General features: G+C 42.5%; 1 protein-coding gene across 4 annotated transcripts in view; it reads left to right on the forward strand.

Moving 5' to 3' along the window:
* Positions 1-17,150, forward strand: part of LOC115144060 (E3 ubiquitin-protein ligase Itchy-like) — a 40,509-nt gene extending 23,359 nt beyond the window's left edge. For all 4 annotated transcript variants that reach the window (XM_065004108.1, XM_065004106.1, XM_029684711.2 and 1 more), the window contains 14 exons: positions 499-568; positions 3,620-3,704; positions 3,817-3,945; positions 4,256-4,328; positions 8,194-8,265; positions 8,564-8,652; positions 8,762-8,921; positions 10,074-10,207; positions 10,481-10,621; positions 10,732-10,852; positions 11,062-11,166; positions 11,279-11,375; positions 11,637-11,709; positions 12,283-17,150. In XM_065004108.1, the coding sequence (XP_064860180.1) occupies positions 499-568; positions 3,620-3,704; positions 3,817-3,945; positions 4,256-4,328; positions 8,194-8,265; positions 8,564-8,652; positions 8,762-8,921; positions 10,074-10,207; positions 10,481-10,621; positions 10,732-10,852; positions 11,062-11,166; positions 11,279-11,375; positions 11,637-11,709; positions 12,283-12,382 (1,449 nt within the window). In that variant the 3' untranslated portion in view covers positions 12,383-17,150. The remainder of the gene's footprint in view (positions 1-498; positions 569-3,619; positions 3,705-3,816; positions 3,946-4,255; positions 4,329-8,193; positions 8,266-8,563; positions 8,653-8,761; positions 8,922-10,073; positions 10,208-10,480; positions 10,622-10,731; positions 10,853-11,061; positions 11,167-11,278; positions 11,376-11,636; positions 11,710-12,282) is intronic.
* Positions 17,151-17,489: the final 339 nt, after the last annotated feature.

A 17,489-nucleotide genomic window follows, 5' to 3' on the forward strand; every position in this document is an offset into this window, starting at 1 on the left:
GCCTTAGAACAACCCGGCCTTAGAACAACCCGGCCTTAGAACAACCCGGCCTTAGATCCACCTGGCCTAACAGAGTGGCAAATTGGAACTATTAACAAATTGCTTACAGCTGTTACATCATCTCAGATCTCCACAAGTGTATAGGAGGGAGTATGCTCTAGGGACGGAGGCGTAGGGTCTAGATTTTTGGGAATGGGCCACTGATTTGAAAAGTAATGACTGGTATAAGATATATTGGGGATACTCCCTCTAGCCCATGCCTCCTTGGAATACTTCAAATAAGTAGTCCAACAGAAATGAATCCTCCCTTGAAGGAATCACAGTTCTGAACTGGTTGGGTTGGTGGAAGTTCTAGCATGGTGACCTTGCTTTCAGCTATCTAATCACTTATTAATCTGTGATTAGCTACCTTATAAGACCACTGTATTTCATTGTAAAGAAGAATTATTCAACACACGTAAGCGCAGTTCATTTAACCTCCTTGTTTCTCCATTGTAGCTCCAGGATCAGCAAATAGCCGCAGCAAACAAAGAGTTTGACCCGCTTGGGCCGCTGCCACATGGCTGGGGTAAGTAGCACGATCCACCACAACGCGTTTTCCACTGTCAATACGCTCCGAAAGTGGAGACGTCACAATGGAAACATTTGTAGAAACGTCTTGCCAGTTTGTGGCAGCGTCATGTGTGATTAGATAACTAATGTCGTGTCTTTGGCATCATTAAAGTGAAGACTGTTATTTTATCAAATCAATTCTCTGTAATTATTATTACGTGATTAAACTAATCATGTAAATGTAATTAACTAGGAAGTCGGGGCACCAAGGAAAATCTTCAGATTACAAAGTTATAATTTTCCTAATATAACTCTTCAGATATTTTAATATCTGATCAATTAGTCTTCTAATTAATTAATTATTCTTTACCTCACATTAGTCTCATTCCAAACGTTGTAAATTGTTGGTTATCTGCACGAACCCAGCCTTTGCTATGAAATCATCCATACATCATTTGTATTAATAATTTATTTTCTAACTAAATTATCACAGAAATGCATAAACAAACAGCAGATATGGTTACAAGGAAATGATAGGGGAGGTGGGCTATGCCAATATGACGGCTTGGTGGACAAAGGGAAGTAGGTGTGGACTGAAAAGGTTGGGAAAGACAAAAGGAGTCACTACACAGTTGATAATTATATTAATTGAAATGCTAATCCTTTGCACATGAACGCTCACTTATTCGTGAATAATTGTAATCAATATATGTTTACGCTCAGTGTGTCGTCGGGATCTCTGTTGGAATCGTCCGTCTTTCTGTTGGAAAGTTCATCCGAGCGTCTCTCTCTATGCTTCCCTGAAGTCTTTCATGGTTAGAATGGATGCTTCAGAGTACCATTCAGAAATGTTGTTACAGGATAAATGTTTTGGCGGATGTCGGTCTTCGCATCACAGGTTGACATAATGTCTAGCTGCAGACTAGTAATTAGTATCTAAGATTTGCTCTTATTCTGTCAGGATCGATAGTCTCAGAGTTGAACCATTTCCCGCCGTGTAGCCAATGCTCCAGGTGGTATGGTTAGGAATTCAACACCCGTGTAGCCAATGCTCCAGGTGGTATGGTTAGGAATTCAACACCCGTGTAGCCAATGCTCCAGGTGGTATGGTTAGGAATTCAACACCCGTGTAGCCAATGCTCCAGGTGGTATGGTTAGGAATTCAACACCCGTGTAGCCAATGCTCCAGGTGGTATGGTTAGGAATTCAACACCCGTGTAGCCAATGCTCCACGTGGTATGGTTAGGAATTCAACACCCGTGTAGCCAATGCTCCACGTGGTATGGTTAGGAATTCAACACCCATTACAACCTTAGCTTATACTGATGTTTTCGTTGTCTGAACTCAACCTGTGCCCCCTCGGTGTCCATCGAGGTACACGTGGTCTGAAGAGGATTTCTTCAGGAGGGGGTTTTATTCATAACAGTAGAAAAGGGCTGTCCAATGAGCCAGATCATGTCTGTGCTCATGGGAGCGGGCCAATGACTTAGTTCAACTTTAAGGGAATACAATTCTCACATTAACTGTTTAATATCACATCAATATCCCATTTCACAAATAGTTTCATCTTTACTCATTCATTTTATGCAACAATTAGACACAATCCTCATAACGGAGGCAACTGTATAAACAGAGTTATGGTAATGTTGCTGGGTCACACACGAAACAAAACCGGGTCGTAGCTGGCTTCTCCACTAACCGTTTACACATTGTCCAAAACATGGATATTGTTCAGTTCTCAAGTTCTGTGATGTAGAAGAAGTTCCTTTGTTCTACTCTCTCTCTATACTGCATGGGTCTGCTCCAGGAATTTACGACATGAGATAACAGAACCTGGGTGTAGGGGAGAGAGGGGGATGCCACGATCTATACCCAGAAAGGGCCACATCATGTCACAGCTACTGTAGAAGTCATTTATTTTCCCCCACAGTTAGCCAGGTTAGTTATCTTACTAGCTACAATGACTTCCAGTTAGTTAGCAACTGCTCCTACACTCTTTGGCTTTACTGTAACACTGGTGTCACATGTACAAAAATTATGAGGTGTCTCCAGAGGTGGATTCACTAGAAAACCAACCTAATGTAGCAGGCGTAAAATAAACTCCTGAAGCTAGATCCCCTACATACTGGCCTGAAACTAGATCCCCTACATACTGGCCTGAAACTAGATCCTCTACATACTGGCCTGAAACTAGATCCCCTACATACTGGCCTGAAACTAGATCCCCTACATACTGGTCAAGACCAGAACAAAAATAAACTGTTGCGAGGTTCTGCACTCTTCAACCAATCCAGTAAATGTGGAGGAGGAGTTTGGATGAAGTGTCTCCTTGTTAACATCCAAAAGCGGAAGTCTACCATTTCCCCTGAAAACCGGAACATCTGGTTGTTAGGGACTCTGCAGAGGCTACTAGAAACCAAACGCAATGAAATGGCGAGAGACCTATCAGAATTTGGCCAATAGAAACTCTAATTTCCGAAGCAAAAAATAAAATAATGTTTTGCAACTGTTTGCTACGGTACTTTTTATCAGTTTTTCTTCTCCCCAATTTCATGATATCCAATTGGTAGTTAGTCTTGTCTCAACGCTGCAACTCCCGTACCGACTCGGGAGAGGCGAAGGTTGAGAGCCATGCCTCTTCCGAAATACGATTCCACCAATCCACACTGCTTTTTGACACAATGCCCACTTAACCTGGAAGCCAGCCGCACCAATCTGTCGGAGGAAATACCGTACACCTGGCCACCGTGTCAGCGTGCATGTGCCTGGCCGCCACAAGGAGTCACTAGAGCACGATGGGACAAGGACTACCCAGCTGGCCAAACCCACCCTTAACTCGTACGACGCTGGGCCATTTATACGCCGTCTCCTGGTCGCGGCCGGCTGCGACACAGCCCGGGATCAAACCCGGATCTGTAGGGAAGCTGCCATCTGTGCCTTTGACCGCTGCGCCACTCGGGAGGCTCTTAATCCACTTTGTAAATGTATAACTGTAATGGAATCTTTGTGTGGTATGATGCAGGATTCTAAGTCTCGTTCTTGTGGTTTGTTTTGATGTCTACTGCAGAGAAGCGAACAGACACCAACGGCAGGGTATATTTTGTTCACCACACATCGCGGATGACCCAGTGGGAGGACCCACGGACGCAAGGGTCAGTTTTACTTCCAAACAAACAACCCAAATACTGACTGTAAATAACGGCTCTTGTATGACTGTCGGTGCCCTGTAAATAAGTGTGTGTGTGTGTGTGTATGTTGGTGTAGGCTGCTTAATGACAAGCCTCTACCTGAAGGCTGGGAGATGAGGTTCACTGTGGACGGCATCCCCTACTTTGTGGACCACAACAGGAGAACCACCACCTACATCGACCCTCGCACAGGCAAATCCTCCCTGTGAGTCGTGTGCACTCACTCACTGACTCCCAGTGACCCTTTGGTTGCTGGTCCTCCAACCCACTACTCACTCACTATCTCACTTACGCGCTAACTCACTCTTGCACGTACGCTTACAGTCCAAAGGATTCAAACATTTTTTTTAATATCCCAGGTGCACAGACACACACACACCATTGTGCCATCCACTCACCCTAATTGTATCACTCAAAATATGTTGAATGTTATTTACTCCAGTGAGACCCATCAGATAAGCACATAAACAAATGCCATTGTCAACGAACTCATGTATTTCATGCTTTCTTCTCAGTGAGAACGGGCCTCAGATCACCTACGTCAGGGACTTTAAAGCCAAAGTGCAGTACTTCAGGTTCTGGTGTCAGGTACGTACCCTACACACCCTGTACCCTAGCTTTGTATTGTACACGATGTCCTGAGACCCACCTCTGCCTTTTGAAAATGCAGTCTTATCTGTCCTAATTCCCCTGAAGTATACACTTCCAAGTGCATTCTTTCCGCATTTAAAAGGAGGATTGAGGTATGCAGTGGCTATTCTAGCATGTACATTTTGGTGCGGCAAACGCAAAAAAAAATGTTTAGATGCATGCCAGCAAAGCCTCTACACAACACTAAACAATCCTTTAATTGCACTATAACGGTGACAAATGGTGACAACAAACTGTTAGGGCCACATAAAGCTGTCCCAACAGCAGAGCTTTCTTTCCAGCACCATGGAGTGAATCCTTACCACCGCTACACCTGGCTATCAGTGAGGCTTTGTCTGGCAGCGAAACAGTTAATTCAGCCTCGTTTACTGTCTTTTTAAAGAACATAGCTGATATGGCTGACTTGCTTAAACAAATGTGGTTTCTACTGACAATTGAAATGTACAAACTATGGCATAAGGGAGCGATGAGAGGATAAGAGGCATTCCGTAATTTCGATTAAGACATTAATGAGCGAGTTAAGACGTACGAAGTCAATAACTGTTTGTTCAGCACTTTTAAAATGTACAGCGACAGAATGCAGAACATGGGTTGCTCTTACAGTATTTTCCCTGTACATCAAGTCTGAACCGTAGGATCAATAGAAGGGGCATTTAAGGCGACAATGAAACCTCTTACAATATTAGATGATAACATTTCTCAAAAACAGGTTATAGGCTACATGTGCACCACTTAGTCAGAACAGTAGCGTTAGGTGAAATTAAGAGGTGAAAATATACCAAATGATTAGGGTGATGCGCATGGGCTATTAACAGCTTACTACACAATATACACTTACTATTACTTTCTTAGCTACAGTATACATACAGTGAGCACCTTAATTCATTGGACAGTGACCATTTTTTTGTTATTTTGGTTCTCTACTCTAGCAATACGTTTGAAATGATACAATGAGGGTGGAGTGCAGACTGTCAGCTTTAATTTGAGGGTATTTTCATACATATCGGATGAACCGTTTAGAAATTATAGAAGCTTTTGTACATAGTCCCCCCCCCCGCCCTCGGCATCAAAAAACATTGGACAGTTTAACATAATGTAGAATGAAGTAATCATTGTTAATATTTGGTTGCATATCCTTTGCATGTAATGACTGCTTGAAGTCTGCGATGCATCAACATCACCAGATGCTGGATATCTTCCCTGGTGATGCTCTGCCAGGCCTGTACTGCAGCCATCTTCAGATCCTGCTTGTTTCAGGGACTTATTGCCTTGAGTCTCTTCTTCAGCATGTAAAATGCATGTTCAATTGGATTCAGATCCGGTGATTGACTCGGCCAGTCAAGGATTTTTCCACTTTTTGGCCATCAAAAACCCCTTCGTTGCTCCAGCAGTATGTTTAGGGTCAATGTCTTGTTGCATGATGATGTGCCATCCAATGAGTTTGGAGGCATTTGGTTTTATCTGAGCAGATAAAATATTTCTGTAGACTTCAGAATTCATTGTTCTACTTCTGTCTGCAGTCACATCATTGATGAAGACAAGTGAGCCTGTTCCACTGGCAGCCATACAGGCCCAAGCCATAACACCCCCTCCACCATGTTTCACGGATGATGTGGTGTGCTTTGGATCATGGGCATGTCTTTTTTTTCTCCACACTTTCCTCTTTCCATCACTCTGGTACATGTTATTCTTTGTCTCATCTGTCCACAATACTTTTTTACCAGAACTCTTGGGGCTCTTTTAGGTGCTTTCTCAGTCTACCGGGTCTTTTGACATAATTGAGTTCACCGGTTGTTTTTTTCTTGTTAATGATGAACCAAACTGTTGACTTGGGGATGCCCAGGGTTTTTGCAATGTTCCTGATTGATTGCTTTTAGTTTCTGAGCCTTATGACGGCCAGCTTCATTTGCATCGACACTGCTGTCTTCCTCATGTTGTCACACCCCAACAACAACCTCCAAAGGCAATAGCAAAGTCTAGAATCAATACTATTCATCAACAGCTCTACTGCATTCACTAATGACACAAATGAATACACCTGCCTAACGACACATCTGTGAAGCCAATTCAACAAATACTTGTATTACTTTAAAATGGGGGGACCATGTACAAAAGGTGCTGTAATTTCTAAACGGTTCATCGGAAAAGTATGAAAATACCCTCAAATTAAAGCTGACAGTCTGCACTTCACCCTCATCGTCATTGTATCCTTTCAAACTCAAAGTGCTAGAGGACAGAACCAAAATAATGAAACAATTGTCACTGTCCAATGAATTATGGTGCTCACTGTATGTCCCTTGCATAGTACTTTATTATGCAGCAGCATACAAGACATTTTGGACTCATGCTCACTTGGGTCCAACGGCGGTCAATTGTGGGCAAATATTGTCATAAAAGTCTAGCATTCTCTGGATTTATTGGTGGGAACGGGGGGGGCACACACAGGCACTCCATTGAATAGCAGGCTAGTGGTTGCAGTTAGACACTGATTCCTTCCAAACGATTCATTGTTGAATTTGCGATTTCCAACTTGTGTAATCTTTATGTCCAATGGCCAATGAGCACCGATACGTTTTATCTATCATTTATCTTAGTTATTTCTCTTCTTATGACAAGGATTAAAAGGGATTTGCCAGTAGATTGTTGACTTGATTCATGATGATGACTGCTAGCTAAAATGTTGACATGATCAGTCCAATCAAAGCTACTGTACATATAACGTGATTTGACGTCATTTTACCTGTGGCCAATGACCTTGAGCCTTCTTGGAACTGCACTCGTAATTTAACACTCTGGCAGGACCAAAGGGCTTACATTTTGGATATCTACCCAAACGAAGGACTTAAACTTGCCGATGACGTAGTGTCCCCATGAGTGACAGAACACTGAGCCAATCACGGCGCAATGCTCCTATTTTCTGCTGGCTCGCCCCACCACCACAGAAAGCACTGAGCTGGGCTGAAACGTCTACATTTTGGAGCTGCCTCACTCAAGAAAACAAAAAAGAGACCATGTGTGTATTTGGCTTTATTAACTCAATGATAGATTTTTTTTTACATTGTTTTCCAACTGATATGTGACATGTATTAATGCCAAAATAACATGCAAAACAGGAAAGCCCCCCCCCCCCCCCCCAAAAAAAATATTTTTATACACTACCGGTCAAAAGTTTTAGAACACCTACTCATTCAAGGGTTTTCTTTTATTTATACTTTTTCTACATTGTAGAATAATAGTGAACACATCAAAACTATGAAATAACACATATGGAATCATGTAGTAACCAAAAAAGTGTTAAACAAATCAAAAATATATTTTACGTTTGAGATTCTTCAAATAGCCACTCTTTACCCTGATGACAGCTTTTCACACTCTTGGCAGCTTTTCACACTCTTGGCATATGTGATTATCCCACCTAGCTATCATAAGATGAATGCACTAACTATAAGTGTCTCTGGATAAGAGCGTCTGCTAAATGACTAACATGTGAATGTAAACAGTCAAGCTCAATCAAGCACAGCTAACGTGTTTGACTTTTCAAATAGTACTTGAACCCATGTCTGGCTTCTTCCAGTCGTCATTTCCTTTTAAGGACGAAGACAAGTGAACATGTGCACACTTAAGGACACTTCGTTGTTCCCACTTAGGTCCAGTTTTCACTTAGTCATTCATTGATGTCAATGGGAAACTAAGTGAAAATTTGACTTAATTGGAATTTACGATTCCCCATTTTGGCCAAAAGGGAAGACCCCGAGTTAATCCTGTTGTTCCTGGGACCATAATGTGAGTCTTTGTCTTTCAGCAACTGTCAATGCCACAGCACATCAAGATCACCGTCACCCGCAAAACCCTCTTTGAGGATTCATTCCAGCAAGTGAGTCTATTTAAAAAAAATATATATATATATAAGATTTAAAAATAATATATATATATATTTTTAAAAATTGGCACACCACTAAACTTGCGCTCTTTGTAGCCCTGTGAATAAATACAAAAATAACACTAATTAAAAAGTTGTTAGTCTTCCAGGAATAGTTTGTAATTTCTTTTGAGCAACTTTGAGTACTCTATTTTTGCACCAGTGATACAGAAAGGTGGATGAATACTGGGGCTGTGTTCAAAAATAGTCAAACGTTGTAATGTTTCCAATTCTCTCTCTTTGTCCATCAAAGATAATGAGCTTTCATCCACAAGATCTCAGACGGAGGCTGTGGATAATATTCCCCGGAGAGGAAGGCTTGGACTACGGAGGAGTGGCAAGGTAACTTAACTATTTTGATAGGTTAAGTATGAGCTCATATTAGGTGTGTGTGTGTGTGTGTGTCAGTCTTTTCAACATGTTTTCTAAAACATTGTGTGTGTGTTGTCAGGGAGTGGTTCTTCCTGCTGTCTCATGAGGTGCTGAACCCCATGTACTGCCTGTTTGAGTACGCTGGGAAGGATAACTACTGTCTCCAGATCAACCCTGCCTCTTACATCAACCCCGACCACCTCAAGTACTTCAAGTTCATCGGACGCTTCATCGCCATGGTACCTACCTCAATGCTATCTATGGGGTGAATCCTAACCTCCACCTTTAGTCTAATTTTCACTAAGTCATGCATTGATGTCAATGGGAGACTAAGTGAAATTGACTTCAGTGGGAATTCGGATGCGGCCCTTCACTAACCTGGGCCTTGTTCATAAGGGCTAGTAACATAACATGTTGTAACAGAAAATGAGCCTCCCTGTTTCAGTTTGTTCAGCGCCGACTGTAGTTGCTGATCACATCCCTGGTTCATGATGTCACTCTGTAGTTGCTGATCACATCCCTGGTTCATGATGTCACTCTGTAGTTGCTGATCACATCCCTGGTTCATGATGTCACTCTGTAGTTGCTGATCACATCCCTGGTTCATGATGCCACTCTGTAGTTGCTGATCACATCCCTGGTTCATGATGCCACTCTGTAGTTGCTGATCACATCCCTGGTTCATGATGTCACTCTGTAGTTGCTGATCACATCCCTGGTTCATGATGCCACTCTGTAGTTGCTGATCACATCCCTGGTTCATGATGCCACTCTGTAGTTGCTGATCACATCCCTGGTGATCTCTGATGCCACTCCCTGGTTCAGTTCCTGATCACATCCCTGGTTCATGATGTCACTCTGTAGTTGCTGATCACATCCCTGGTTCATGATGCCACTCTGTAGTTGCTGATCACATCCCTGGTTCATGATGCCACTCTGTAGTTGCTGATCACATCCCTGGTTCATGATGCCACTCTGTAGTTGCTGATCACAGCCCTGGTTCATGATGTCACTCTGTAGTTCCTGATCACATCCCTGGTTCATGATGTCACTCTGTAGTTGCTGATCACATCCCTGGTTCATGATGCCACTCTGTAGTTGCTGATCACAGCCCTGGTTCATGATGTCACTCTGTAGTTCCTGATCACATCCCTGGTTCATGATGCCACTCTGTAGTTGCTGATCACATCCCTGGTTCATGATTCCACTCTGTAGTTGCTGATCACAGCCCTGGTTCATGATGCCACTCTGTAGTTGCTAATCACAGCCCTGGTTCATGATGCCACTCTGTAGTTGCTGATCACAGCCCTGGTTCATGATGCCACTCTGTAGTTGCTGATCACAGCCCTGGTTCATGATGTCACTCTGTAGTTCTTGATGTTTCTCTACAGTCCTTGTTCCACGGGAAGTTCATCGATACAGGATTCTCCCTGCCCTTCTACAAGCGCATCCTGAACAAGCCCCTGGCCCTAAAGGACCTGGAATCCATTGACACGGAATTCTACAACTCCCTCATCTGGATCAAGTGAGTCTGGGAATGGGAAGTAGGAATGGGAATGTGGAGAGCTTTCCCTTATAATGGTGGTTTAGTGGTGGTGTCGGTTAGGATTTGATGATGATGGTAAGGGTTATAATGATGTTGAATATGATGAACAAATAATATTGAGGATCCTAGTGATGATGGTGATGATTATAACTATGAGGAAATGATGATGAAGAGGAGAAGAAAATGATGATGATAACTGATGAGGTGAGGGGCTGGTGATGATGACTTCTACCCTCTTGTGGTTGCTCCCAGGGATAACAACCTGGAGGAGTGTGGTCTGGAGATGTTCTTCTCTGTGGACAAGGAGATCCTGGGGGAGGTTACTACTCACGAGCTGAAGCCGGACGGAGGCAACGTACTGGTCACTGAGGAGAACAAAGAGGAATACATCAGGTAGGATTGAAAACCAACTAGAAATGAGTGGGTACATATTTCTTGGCCAACAGAAGAAAGCATATTATCTGATACATTCTGTGTTGTGTGTGTGTGTGTGCTTCCTCCAGGCTGGTGGCAGAGTGGAGATTGTCCAGAGGTGTGGAGGAGCAGACCCAGGCCTTCTTCGAGGGCTTCAACGAGGTCCTCCCCCAGCAGTACCTGCAGTACTTTGACGCTAAGGAACTGGAGGTACACCATGGGTTTATTCATACACAGATCAAATGAGTTACTGTAATGAAGAAATTAGATGTGAAAACCACTCACACAACTTCATGCTTACTCGATCTGTTTTATCTCAACGTATGGTGGCTACACAGAAAATGGCATGGACCAACCTCGATCATCGTCATTCTTCCCCATTGAGAGTGGTGTAACATAATATCTGGTCCCCCCACTAGGTGATGCTGTGTGGCATGCAGGAGATAGACCTGGTGGACTGGCAGAGGCACACCATCTACAGACACTATGCTCACAGCAGCAAGCAGATCCTCTGGTTCTGGCAGGTCAGCAGGCCTCTACTGTTTCATTCATCAATTATGGTATATCGTCAAGGGGTGTTTACTGTTTGGTGTATTTTGACAATTAAATGTTCTGACGTGAACATGTTTCTTACAGTTTGTGAAGGAGATGGACAACGAGAAACGCATGAGGCTGCTACAGTTTGTCACTGGCACCTGTCGGCTCCCCATGGGTGGCTTCGCTGACCTCATGGGTACGTAAGAGAACCTTTTCTGCTATCCATATATACCATATGTTTTTTTATATTAAACTAACAACTAACCTACAGCTTAAGGGATTGTTTATGGATAACTAACAAGTAATCCATGGAAGTCGAGGATACAAATGTTTCTTGGGACCTTTATTTTGAAAGTTATAGACATTGAAAGAGATCGATGGACCAGCTCTACTCACAGAAATTGAAGATTTTGGTATATGTGAGGAGAGTTTTCATGATGTCATTTTGTGTTTACAGGGAGTAATGGGCCACAGAAGTTCTGCATCGAGAAGGTGGGCAAAGAAAACTGGCTTCCAAGAAGTCACACTTGGTAAGTTCATTAGTGGAGTTACTCTCCAGTCGTTTCTAACCGCTCACTGTCTGAACATCAACATACAATTCCTGTCATATCTGAGGGTTTATGCCAGTTCACCTCTCAATGTCAACTCAGTCTGCATTAAACTGACCCTGGCACACAATACTTTGTCATTTTCAATTAAGTCATTAATAACCTTTCCTCTTGGTATTTGAACTATTGATTTTGTTATCAAATATAAATGTTATTTATTTTACCTTTATTTAACTAGGCAAGTCAGTTAAGAACAAATTCTTATTTTCAATGACGGCCTAGGAACAGTGGGTTAACTGCCTGTTCAGGGGCAGAACGACAGATTTGTACCTTGTCAGCTCAGGGGTTTGAACTTGCAACCTTCCGGTTACTAGTCCAACGCTCTAACCACTAGGCTACCCTGCCACTTAAGACACTTTTATCCAAAGCAACTCTACAGTGAGAACATAATTTGTTGGTGTTAATCGTGCCATGCTCTTACCAACTGAGCCACACAGGACCTAATTCCATTTATGTGTCTATCTACAATGTAATTGTTTTATTTTGTAATCCCAGCTTTAATCGACTGGACCTGCCCCCCTACAAGAGCTACGAGCAACTGAAGGAGAAGCTGATGTTTGCCATCGAGGAAACTGAGGGCTTCGGACAGGAGTAGTAACACACGGCAGCCTAAATGGCCACCATGAGGAGCCATTCTCCACGCACTTTGATCTGTCTAGGTTTCAGGCAGCTGCACTTTTTCCCCCTTTTTCCCTCTTGAGATGGACAGGCACTAACAGACGCGTCCCTTTCTGCCACGTTATACAGACCCCCAAAGTCATTACACCTGAGGTGGAATCACTGTCTCCATGGTGACGACCCTTCATACTGAATGATTCCGCTTTCACCCCCTGACCTGTGTAACCCTGTTGAAGCTTGCCTTATTCTGCCTAATCAGACCACGTGTCCGGGAAGAGAGAGAGGAAGGAGAGGGGATGTTCCCTCCCCATGTCACATCTGCCTGTCACCTCTTCACCACAGTAGTTAATAATCACGGAAGATATTCACTACAATGTCAGCTGTTTCATTTCTTCCCCTTCGTCTCCCTGAGCGCAGACTGTTGAGTGTATGAATGAATGCTAGAATTGTGTGCTGCTGACTCTTCCAAAAAAGTCCCCTTGTCAATTTGTGACATTTAGAGTGTTTTAGTTGATTTAACATGTTGCTTTCCAGATGAAATATTGAATCTTAAGACATTTACTTTGCTGGTAAGGGTTTTTGTGAATGTTATGATGAAAAGCTTTATTTTTGGCGTGCAATAGTTTTACAGTCAGATGTTTATGCCCTTTATATAGATAAACCAGACGTTCATTAATTACCTCAATCCAAAGTTTTTGTTTATAAAGTCAGTTGTAATCAAGTCTATGTATTGATTTCAACCCTGAATATTGAAAATGTTTTTATTTAATTTTTTTATAGCCTGAAATTGTTGTAGCAAAACAGGGTCGTATTCATGTTTCACCTAATGGGAGAACATTGATCTTTTTTTAAAACTTTGAATATTTTTGTGCCTTCTGACCATGACCCTGGTTTGTTGTGTGATTTGACCCTTTCTTTCCCAAACAGTCGGCATTAGGACCGTACTTGTCTACAATAATAGCATTGTTTTAATTTTTAAGGCAAACCGAATGAGTTACTAATGACGTGGGAGTGTCAGCAGTGTGTCAAAAGTTAATGTAAGGACAACCGATAAGGAAAGAGTAAATTTAGGAATTAGAAATAAGACAACTGCTTGTGAAAATCACTCCCACTGAAAGGTAAACCTTTTTTTGTTGTATAGAGAATTATCATCAACTCCAAGATCTAATGATTAAGGACTAGTTTAAATCATATCTGCGCTAGCGGACACCCGCATAGCTGTTGTTTTGGTGGTGTCTGAGGTGGAACTGTGTTGGAGCTGTCAAATCCACAAGCGGCTGATGGGGTTTTACCTGAAGCAGACGTTGCCACAGAAATCCCATGCAGCTGTGTTACAATTCCGAACACTGGCATCTGTGATGTAATCTACACCTCGATTAGGATGATATAAATCCTTATTATTTTGTTAATTGATTTTCAATTTGAGCATCATTATTTCTATATAGCCTAGACTTTCTCGTTCTGAGCTTCTAACACATGTGGAAGGGGTGTGGCTTAGAGACCATGTTAAAGAGCAGCTGCTCAATGATTTGACGTCAGAATTGGCAAAAGGAGTTACCTCAGCGACTTTGAGGGTGGTATGATCCTCGGTGCCATTCGTGCCGATTGGGCTTTTCACGCACGACAGTGTCTAGGGTTTACATAGAATGGTGCGATGAAGAACATTAAGTCAGTGGCAGTCCTGTGGGCTAAACGGCTCGTTAATAAGAGGCCCGAAGGAGAATGGCAAGAATTGTGCAAGCTAACAGGCCGGCCACAAATAGGCAAATAATGGCACAGAACGGCATCTCGGAACGCGCAACTTGTCGGTCCTTGTCGCGGAGGGGCTATTGCAGCCGACAACGGCACCGGGTTCCACTCCTATCAGCTAAACACGAGAAGGGATTACCAACACTGGACAATTGAGGAGTGGAAAAACATTGGCTGGTCCGATGAATCCCGGTTCCTTTTCCGTCATGCTGATAGCAGTCAGGATTTGGCATAAGCAGCATGAGTCCATGGCCCCATCCTGCCTGGTGTCAACAGTACAGGCTGGTGGTGTAATGTTGTGGGGAATGTTTTTCAGGCACACCTTAGGTCCCTTGATACCAATTGAGCAACGTTTGAACATTTCCAACACCTTGTAGGATCAATTCCCCGGAGAAGTCAGGGTGTTCTGGTGGCAAAGAGGGGTCCAACCCGGTACTAGATGGGTGTACCTAATAAACTGGACGCCGAGTGTTTATATGTATGTCCCAGGCCCATAGTCCTAAGAAATATATATATTTAGCGGCCCTAGTTTTATAGGGTTCAGTTTTGTCATTCTAGAGTTTTTACACATTGCAAAATGTTCCATAACTTTTTCCTTCGTGTGACCTGATGAACATCACCATGTTGATTGGCATTGAATGAGATCTACCATTTCTGACCTTTTGTGAACTCTGCTTCTCAGGCATTTCTTCAACATGCCTCTCGGTAGCATTTCTTCGCAAGAACCGTGGCAGTATAATCAAGTTAGATTAAATATAGCTTTCTTTCAAGAAATGTTTAGGTCACAGATGTGTATTTGCAGTCAAATCAAGCATCCAAGTGACACACGTAATATCCTTGTCGTGAGTGACTGGTATTTGAATTCATTTGACACCAATTTACATACAGTGCATACGGAAAGTATTCAGACCCCTTCCCTTTTTCCACATTTTCTAACGTTACAGCCTTATTCTAAAATGGTTTAAATAATATTTTTCTCATCTACACACAATACCCCATAATGACAAAGCAAAAACATTTTTTTTATTTTAGCAAATGTATACAAATATTATAAACGGATACCTTATTTACATAAGTATTCAGGCACTTTGCTATGACTCGGGAATTGAGCTTGGCTATATCCGGTTTCCATTGATCATCTTTGAGATGTTTCAACAACTTGATTGGAGTCCACCTGTGGTAAAATTCAATTGATTTGACATGATTTGGTAAGAGACGCAACTGTCTATATAAGATCCCAGAGTTGACAGTGGATATCAGAGCAAAAACCAAGCCATGAGGTCAAAGGAATTGTCTGTAGAGCCCTGAGACAGGATTGTGCCTTGACACATATTTGGGGAAGGGTACCAAAAAAATTCTGCAGCATTGAAGTTCCCCAAGAACATAGTGGCCTCCATCATTCTTCAATGGCAGAAGTTTGGAACCACCAAGACTCTTCCTGGAGCTGGCCGCCCATCCAAACTGAGCAATCGTGGAAGAAGGGAGGTGACCAAGAACCTGATGGTCACTGACAGAGCTCCAGAGTTCTTCTGTGGAGATGGCTGTCCTTCTGGAAGGTTCTCCTATCTCTGCAGCACTCCACCAATCAGGCCTTTATCGTAGAGTGGCCAGATGCAAGCCATTCTTCAGTAAAAGGCACATGACAGCCCGCTTGTAGTTTGCCAAATGGCACCTAAAGGACTCTGACCATGAGAAACAAGATTATCTGGTCTGATGAAACCAAGATTAACCTCTTTGGCCTGAATGTGAAGCGTAACCTGTGGAGGAAACCTGGCACCACCCCTATGGGGAAGCATGGTGGTGGCAGCATCATGCTTTGGGGATGTTTTTTAGCGGCAGGGACTGGGAGACTAGTCAGGATTAGGGAAAGAAGAATGCAGCAAAGTACAGAGAGATCCTTGATGAAAACCTACGCCAGAGTGCTCAGGACCTCAGAATGGGGTCCAAGACAACGCAGGAGTGACTTGGGCACAAGTCTCTGAATGGACTAACCAGAGCCTGGGCTTGAACCCAATCGAACATCTCTGGAGAGACCTTAAAATAGCTGTGCAGCGACGCTCCCCATCCAACCTGACAGCTTGAGAGGATCTGCAGAGAAGAATGGGAGGAACTCTCCAAATACAGGTGTGCCAAGCGTGTAGCGTCATACCCAATAAGATTTGAGGCTGTAATCACTGCCAAAGTCGCTTCAACAAAGTACTGAGTAAAAGGTCTGAATACTTATGTAAATGTTATATTTCCGGGGTGCGGGGTGTTGTAAATTTTAAAAAATGTCTAAACCAATTTTTGCTTTGTCGTTATGGGGTATTGTGTGTAGATTGATGAAGGGGGAGAAAGCAATTTAATCAATTTTAAATGAAGGCTGTAACTTAACAAAATGTGGAAAAAGTCAAGGGGCCTGAATACTTTCCGAATGACAAAAATAGTGTTAATCCCAGCCTAGTGGCTGTCTTAGCTGTGAGTGTCTGGGTTGTTTTGGAAAGACTCCTTGAACTTCCATTAAGAAACACACTTTTCGTTTAAAAACAAATATTTTCAAAACGTCATGTATTGTGTGCCGTGGCTGTCTCGTCTCTGATACCACTTTATAACTGGGTGTAAAGTCAGGGCGATTCGACATCCCATTGCTTCACTGCATCCTCAAGACTTCTTGACCACACACTCATTCTGGCTCACCACCTCATAGTGCACTGCCATGAAGAGATTGCTGTTATTAACAAATAACAAGTGATAGCGCCTTACTCGGCTTATTAACCACTTTAAATTATTGTTCTTTTTTAAAGTATTGCCATGTTCCCAGATCATAAAGGAATAAAATGTACAGAAATGTGTTGGTGTTAACTAATCATGTTGATAGTATTTTTCATTGTTAAAGCTCTCTAACATTTTAATAAATGTGAGTTAATGGTTGGATACTAGTTATTTTTTCTTATGTGAAGATGAAGGATCTTTATCATGTAAAAAAAAAAATCTAAATAAACAATGGGCAACTGGAACTTCAGTCTTGCGTGATATTTCTTTTTTTTACATTTTAAGTCCCGCAAAACCTCAATTCAGACGCTATCAAATATCTGACACTGAAATTAATTTAGTAACTGTCCGGTGAAAATCTCACTTAAAAGTTCATATTCTGTTAACTCATACCCAAATAATGTTGTTGACTCTTCCTATACTCGTATTTGTGGCCAAAACACAAATTAGAGAAATGACAATAAAAAAACTCAAACTTGCTATTTCCTCTTATTTTTACGAGTTATCTTTGAAAGACAAGGTCCTGAAAAAAGGACGTTTCTTTTTTTGCTGAGTTTATATCCGAGGGATTGTGCTTGGGTCGA

Source organism: Oncorhynchus nerka, linkage group LG2, assembly GCF_034236695.1.
Source record: "Oncorhynchus nerka isolate Pitt River linkage group LG2, Oner_Uvic_2.0, whole genome shotgun sequence".
In the NCBI taxonomy this organism is placed as follows: domain Eukaryota; kingdom Metazoa; phylum Chordata; class Actinopteri; order Salmoniformes; family Salmonidae; genus Oncorhynchus; species Oncorhynchus nerka.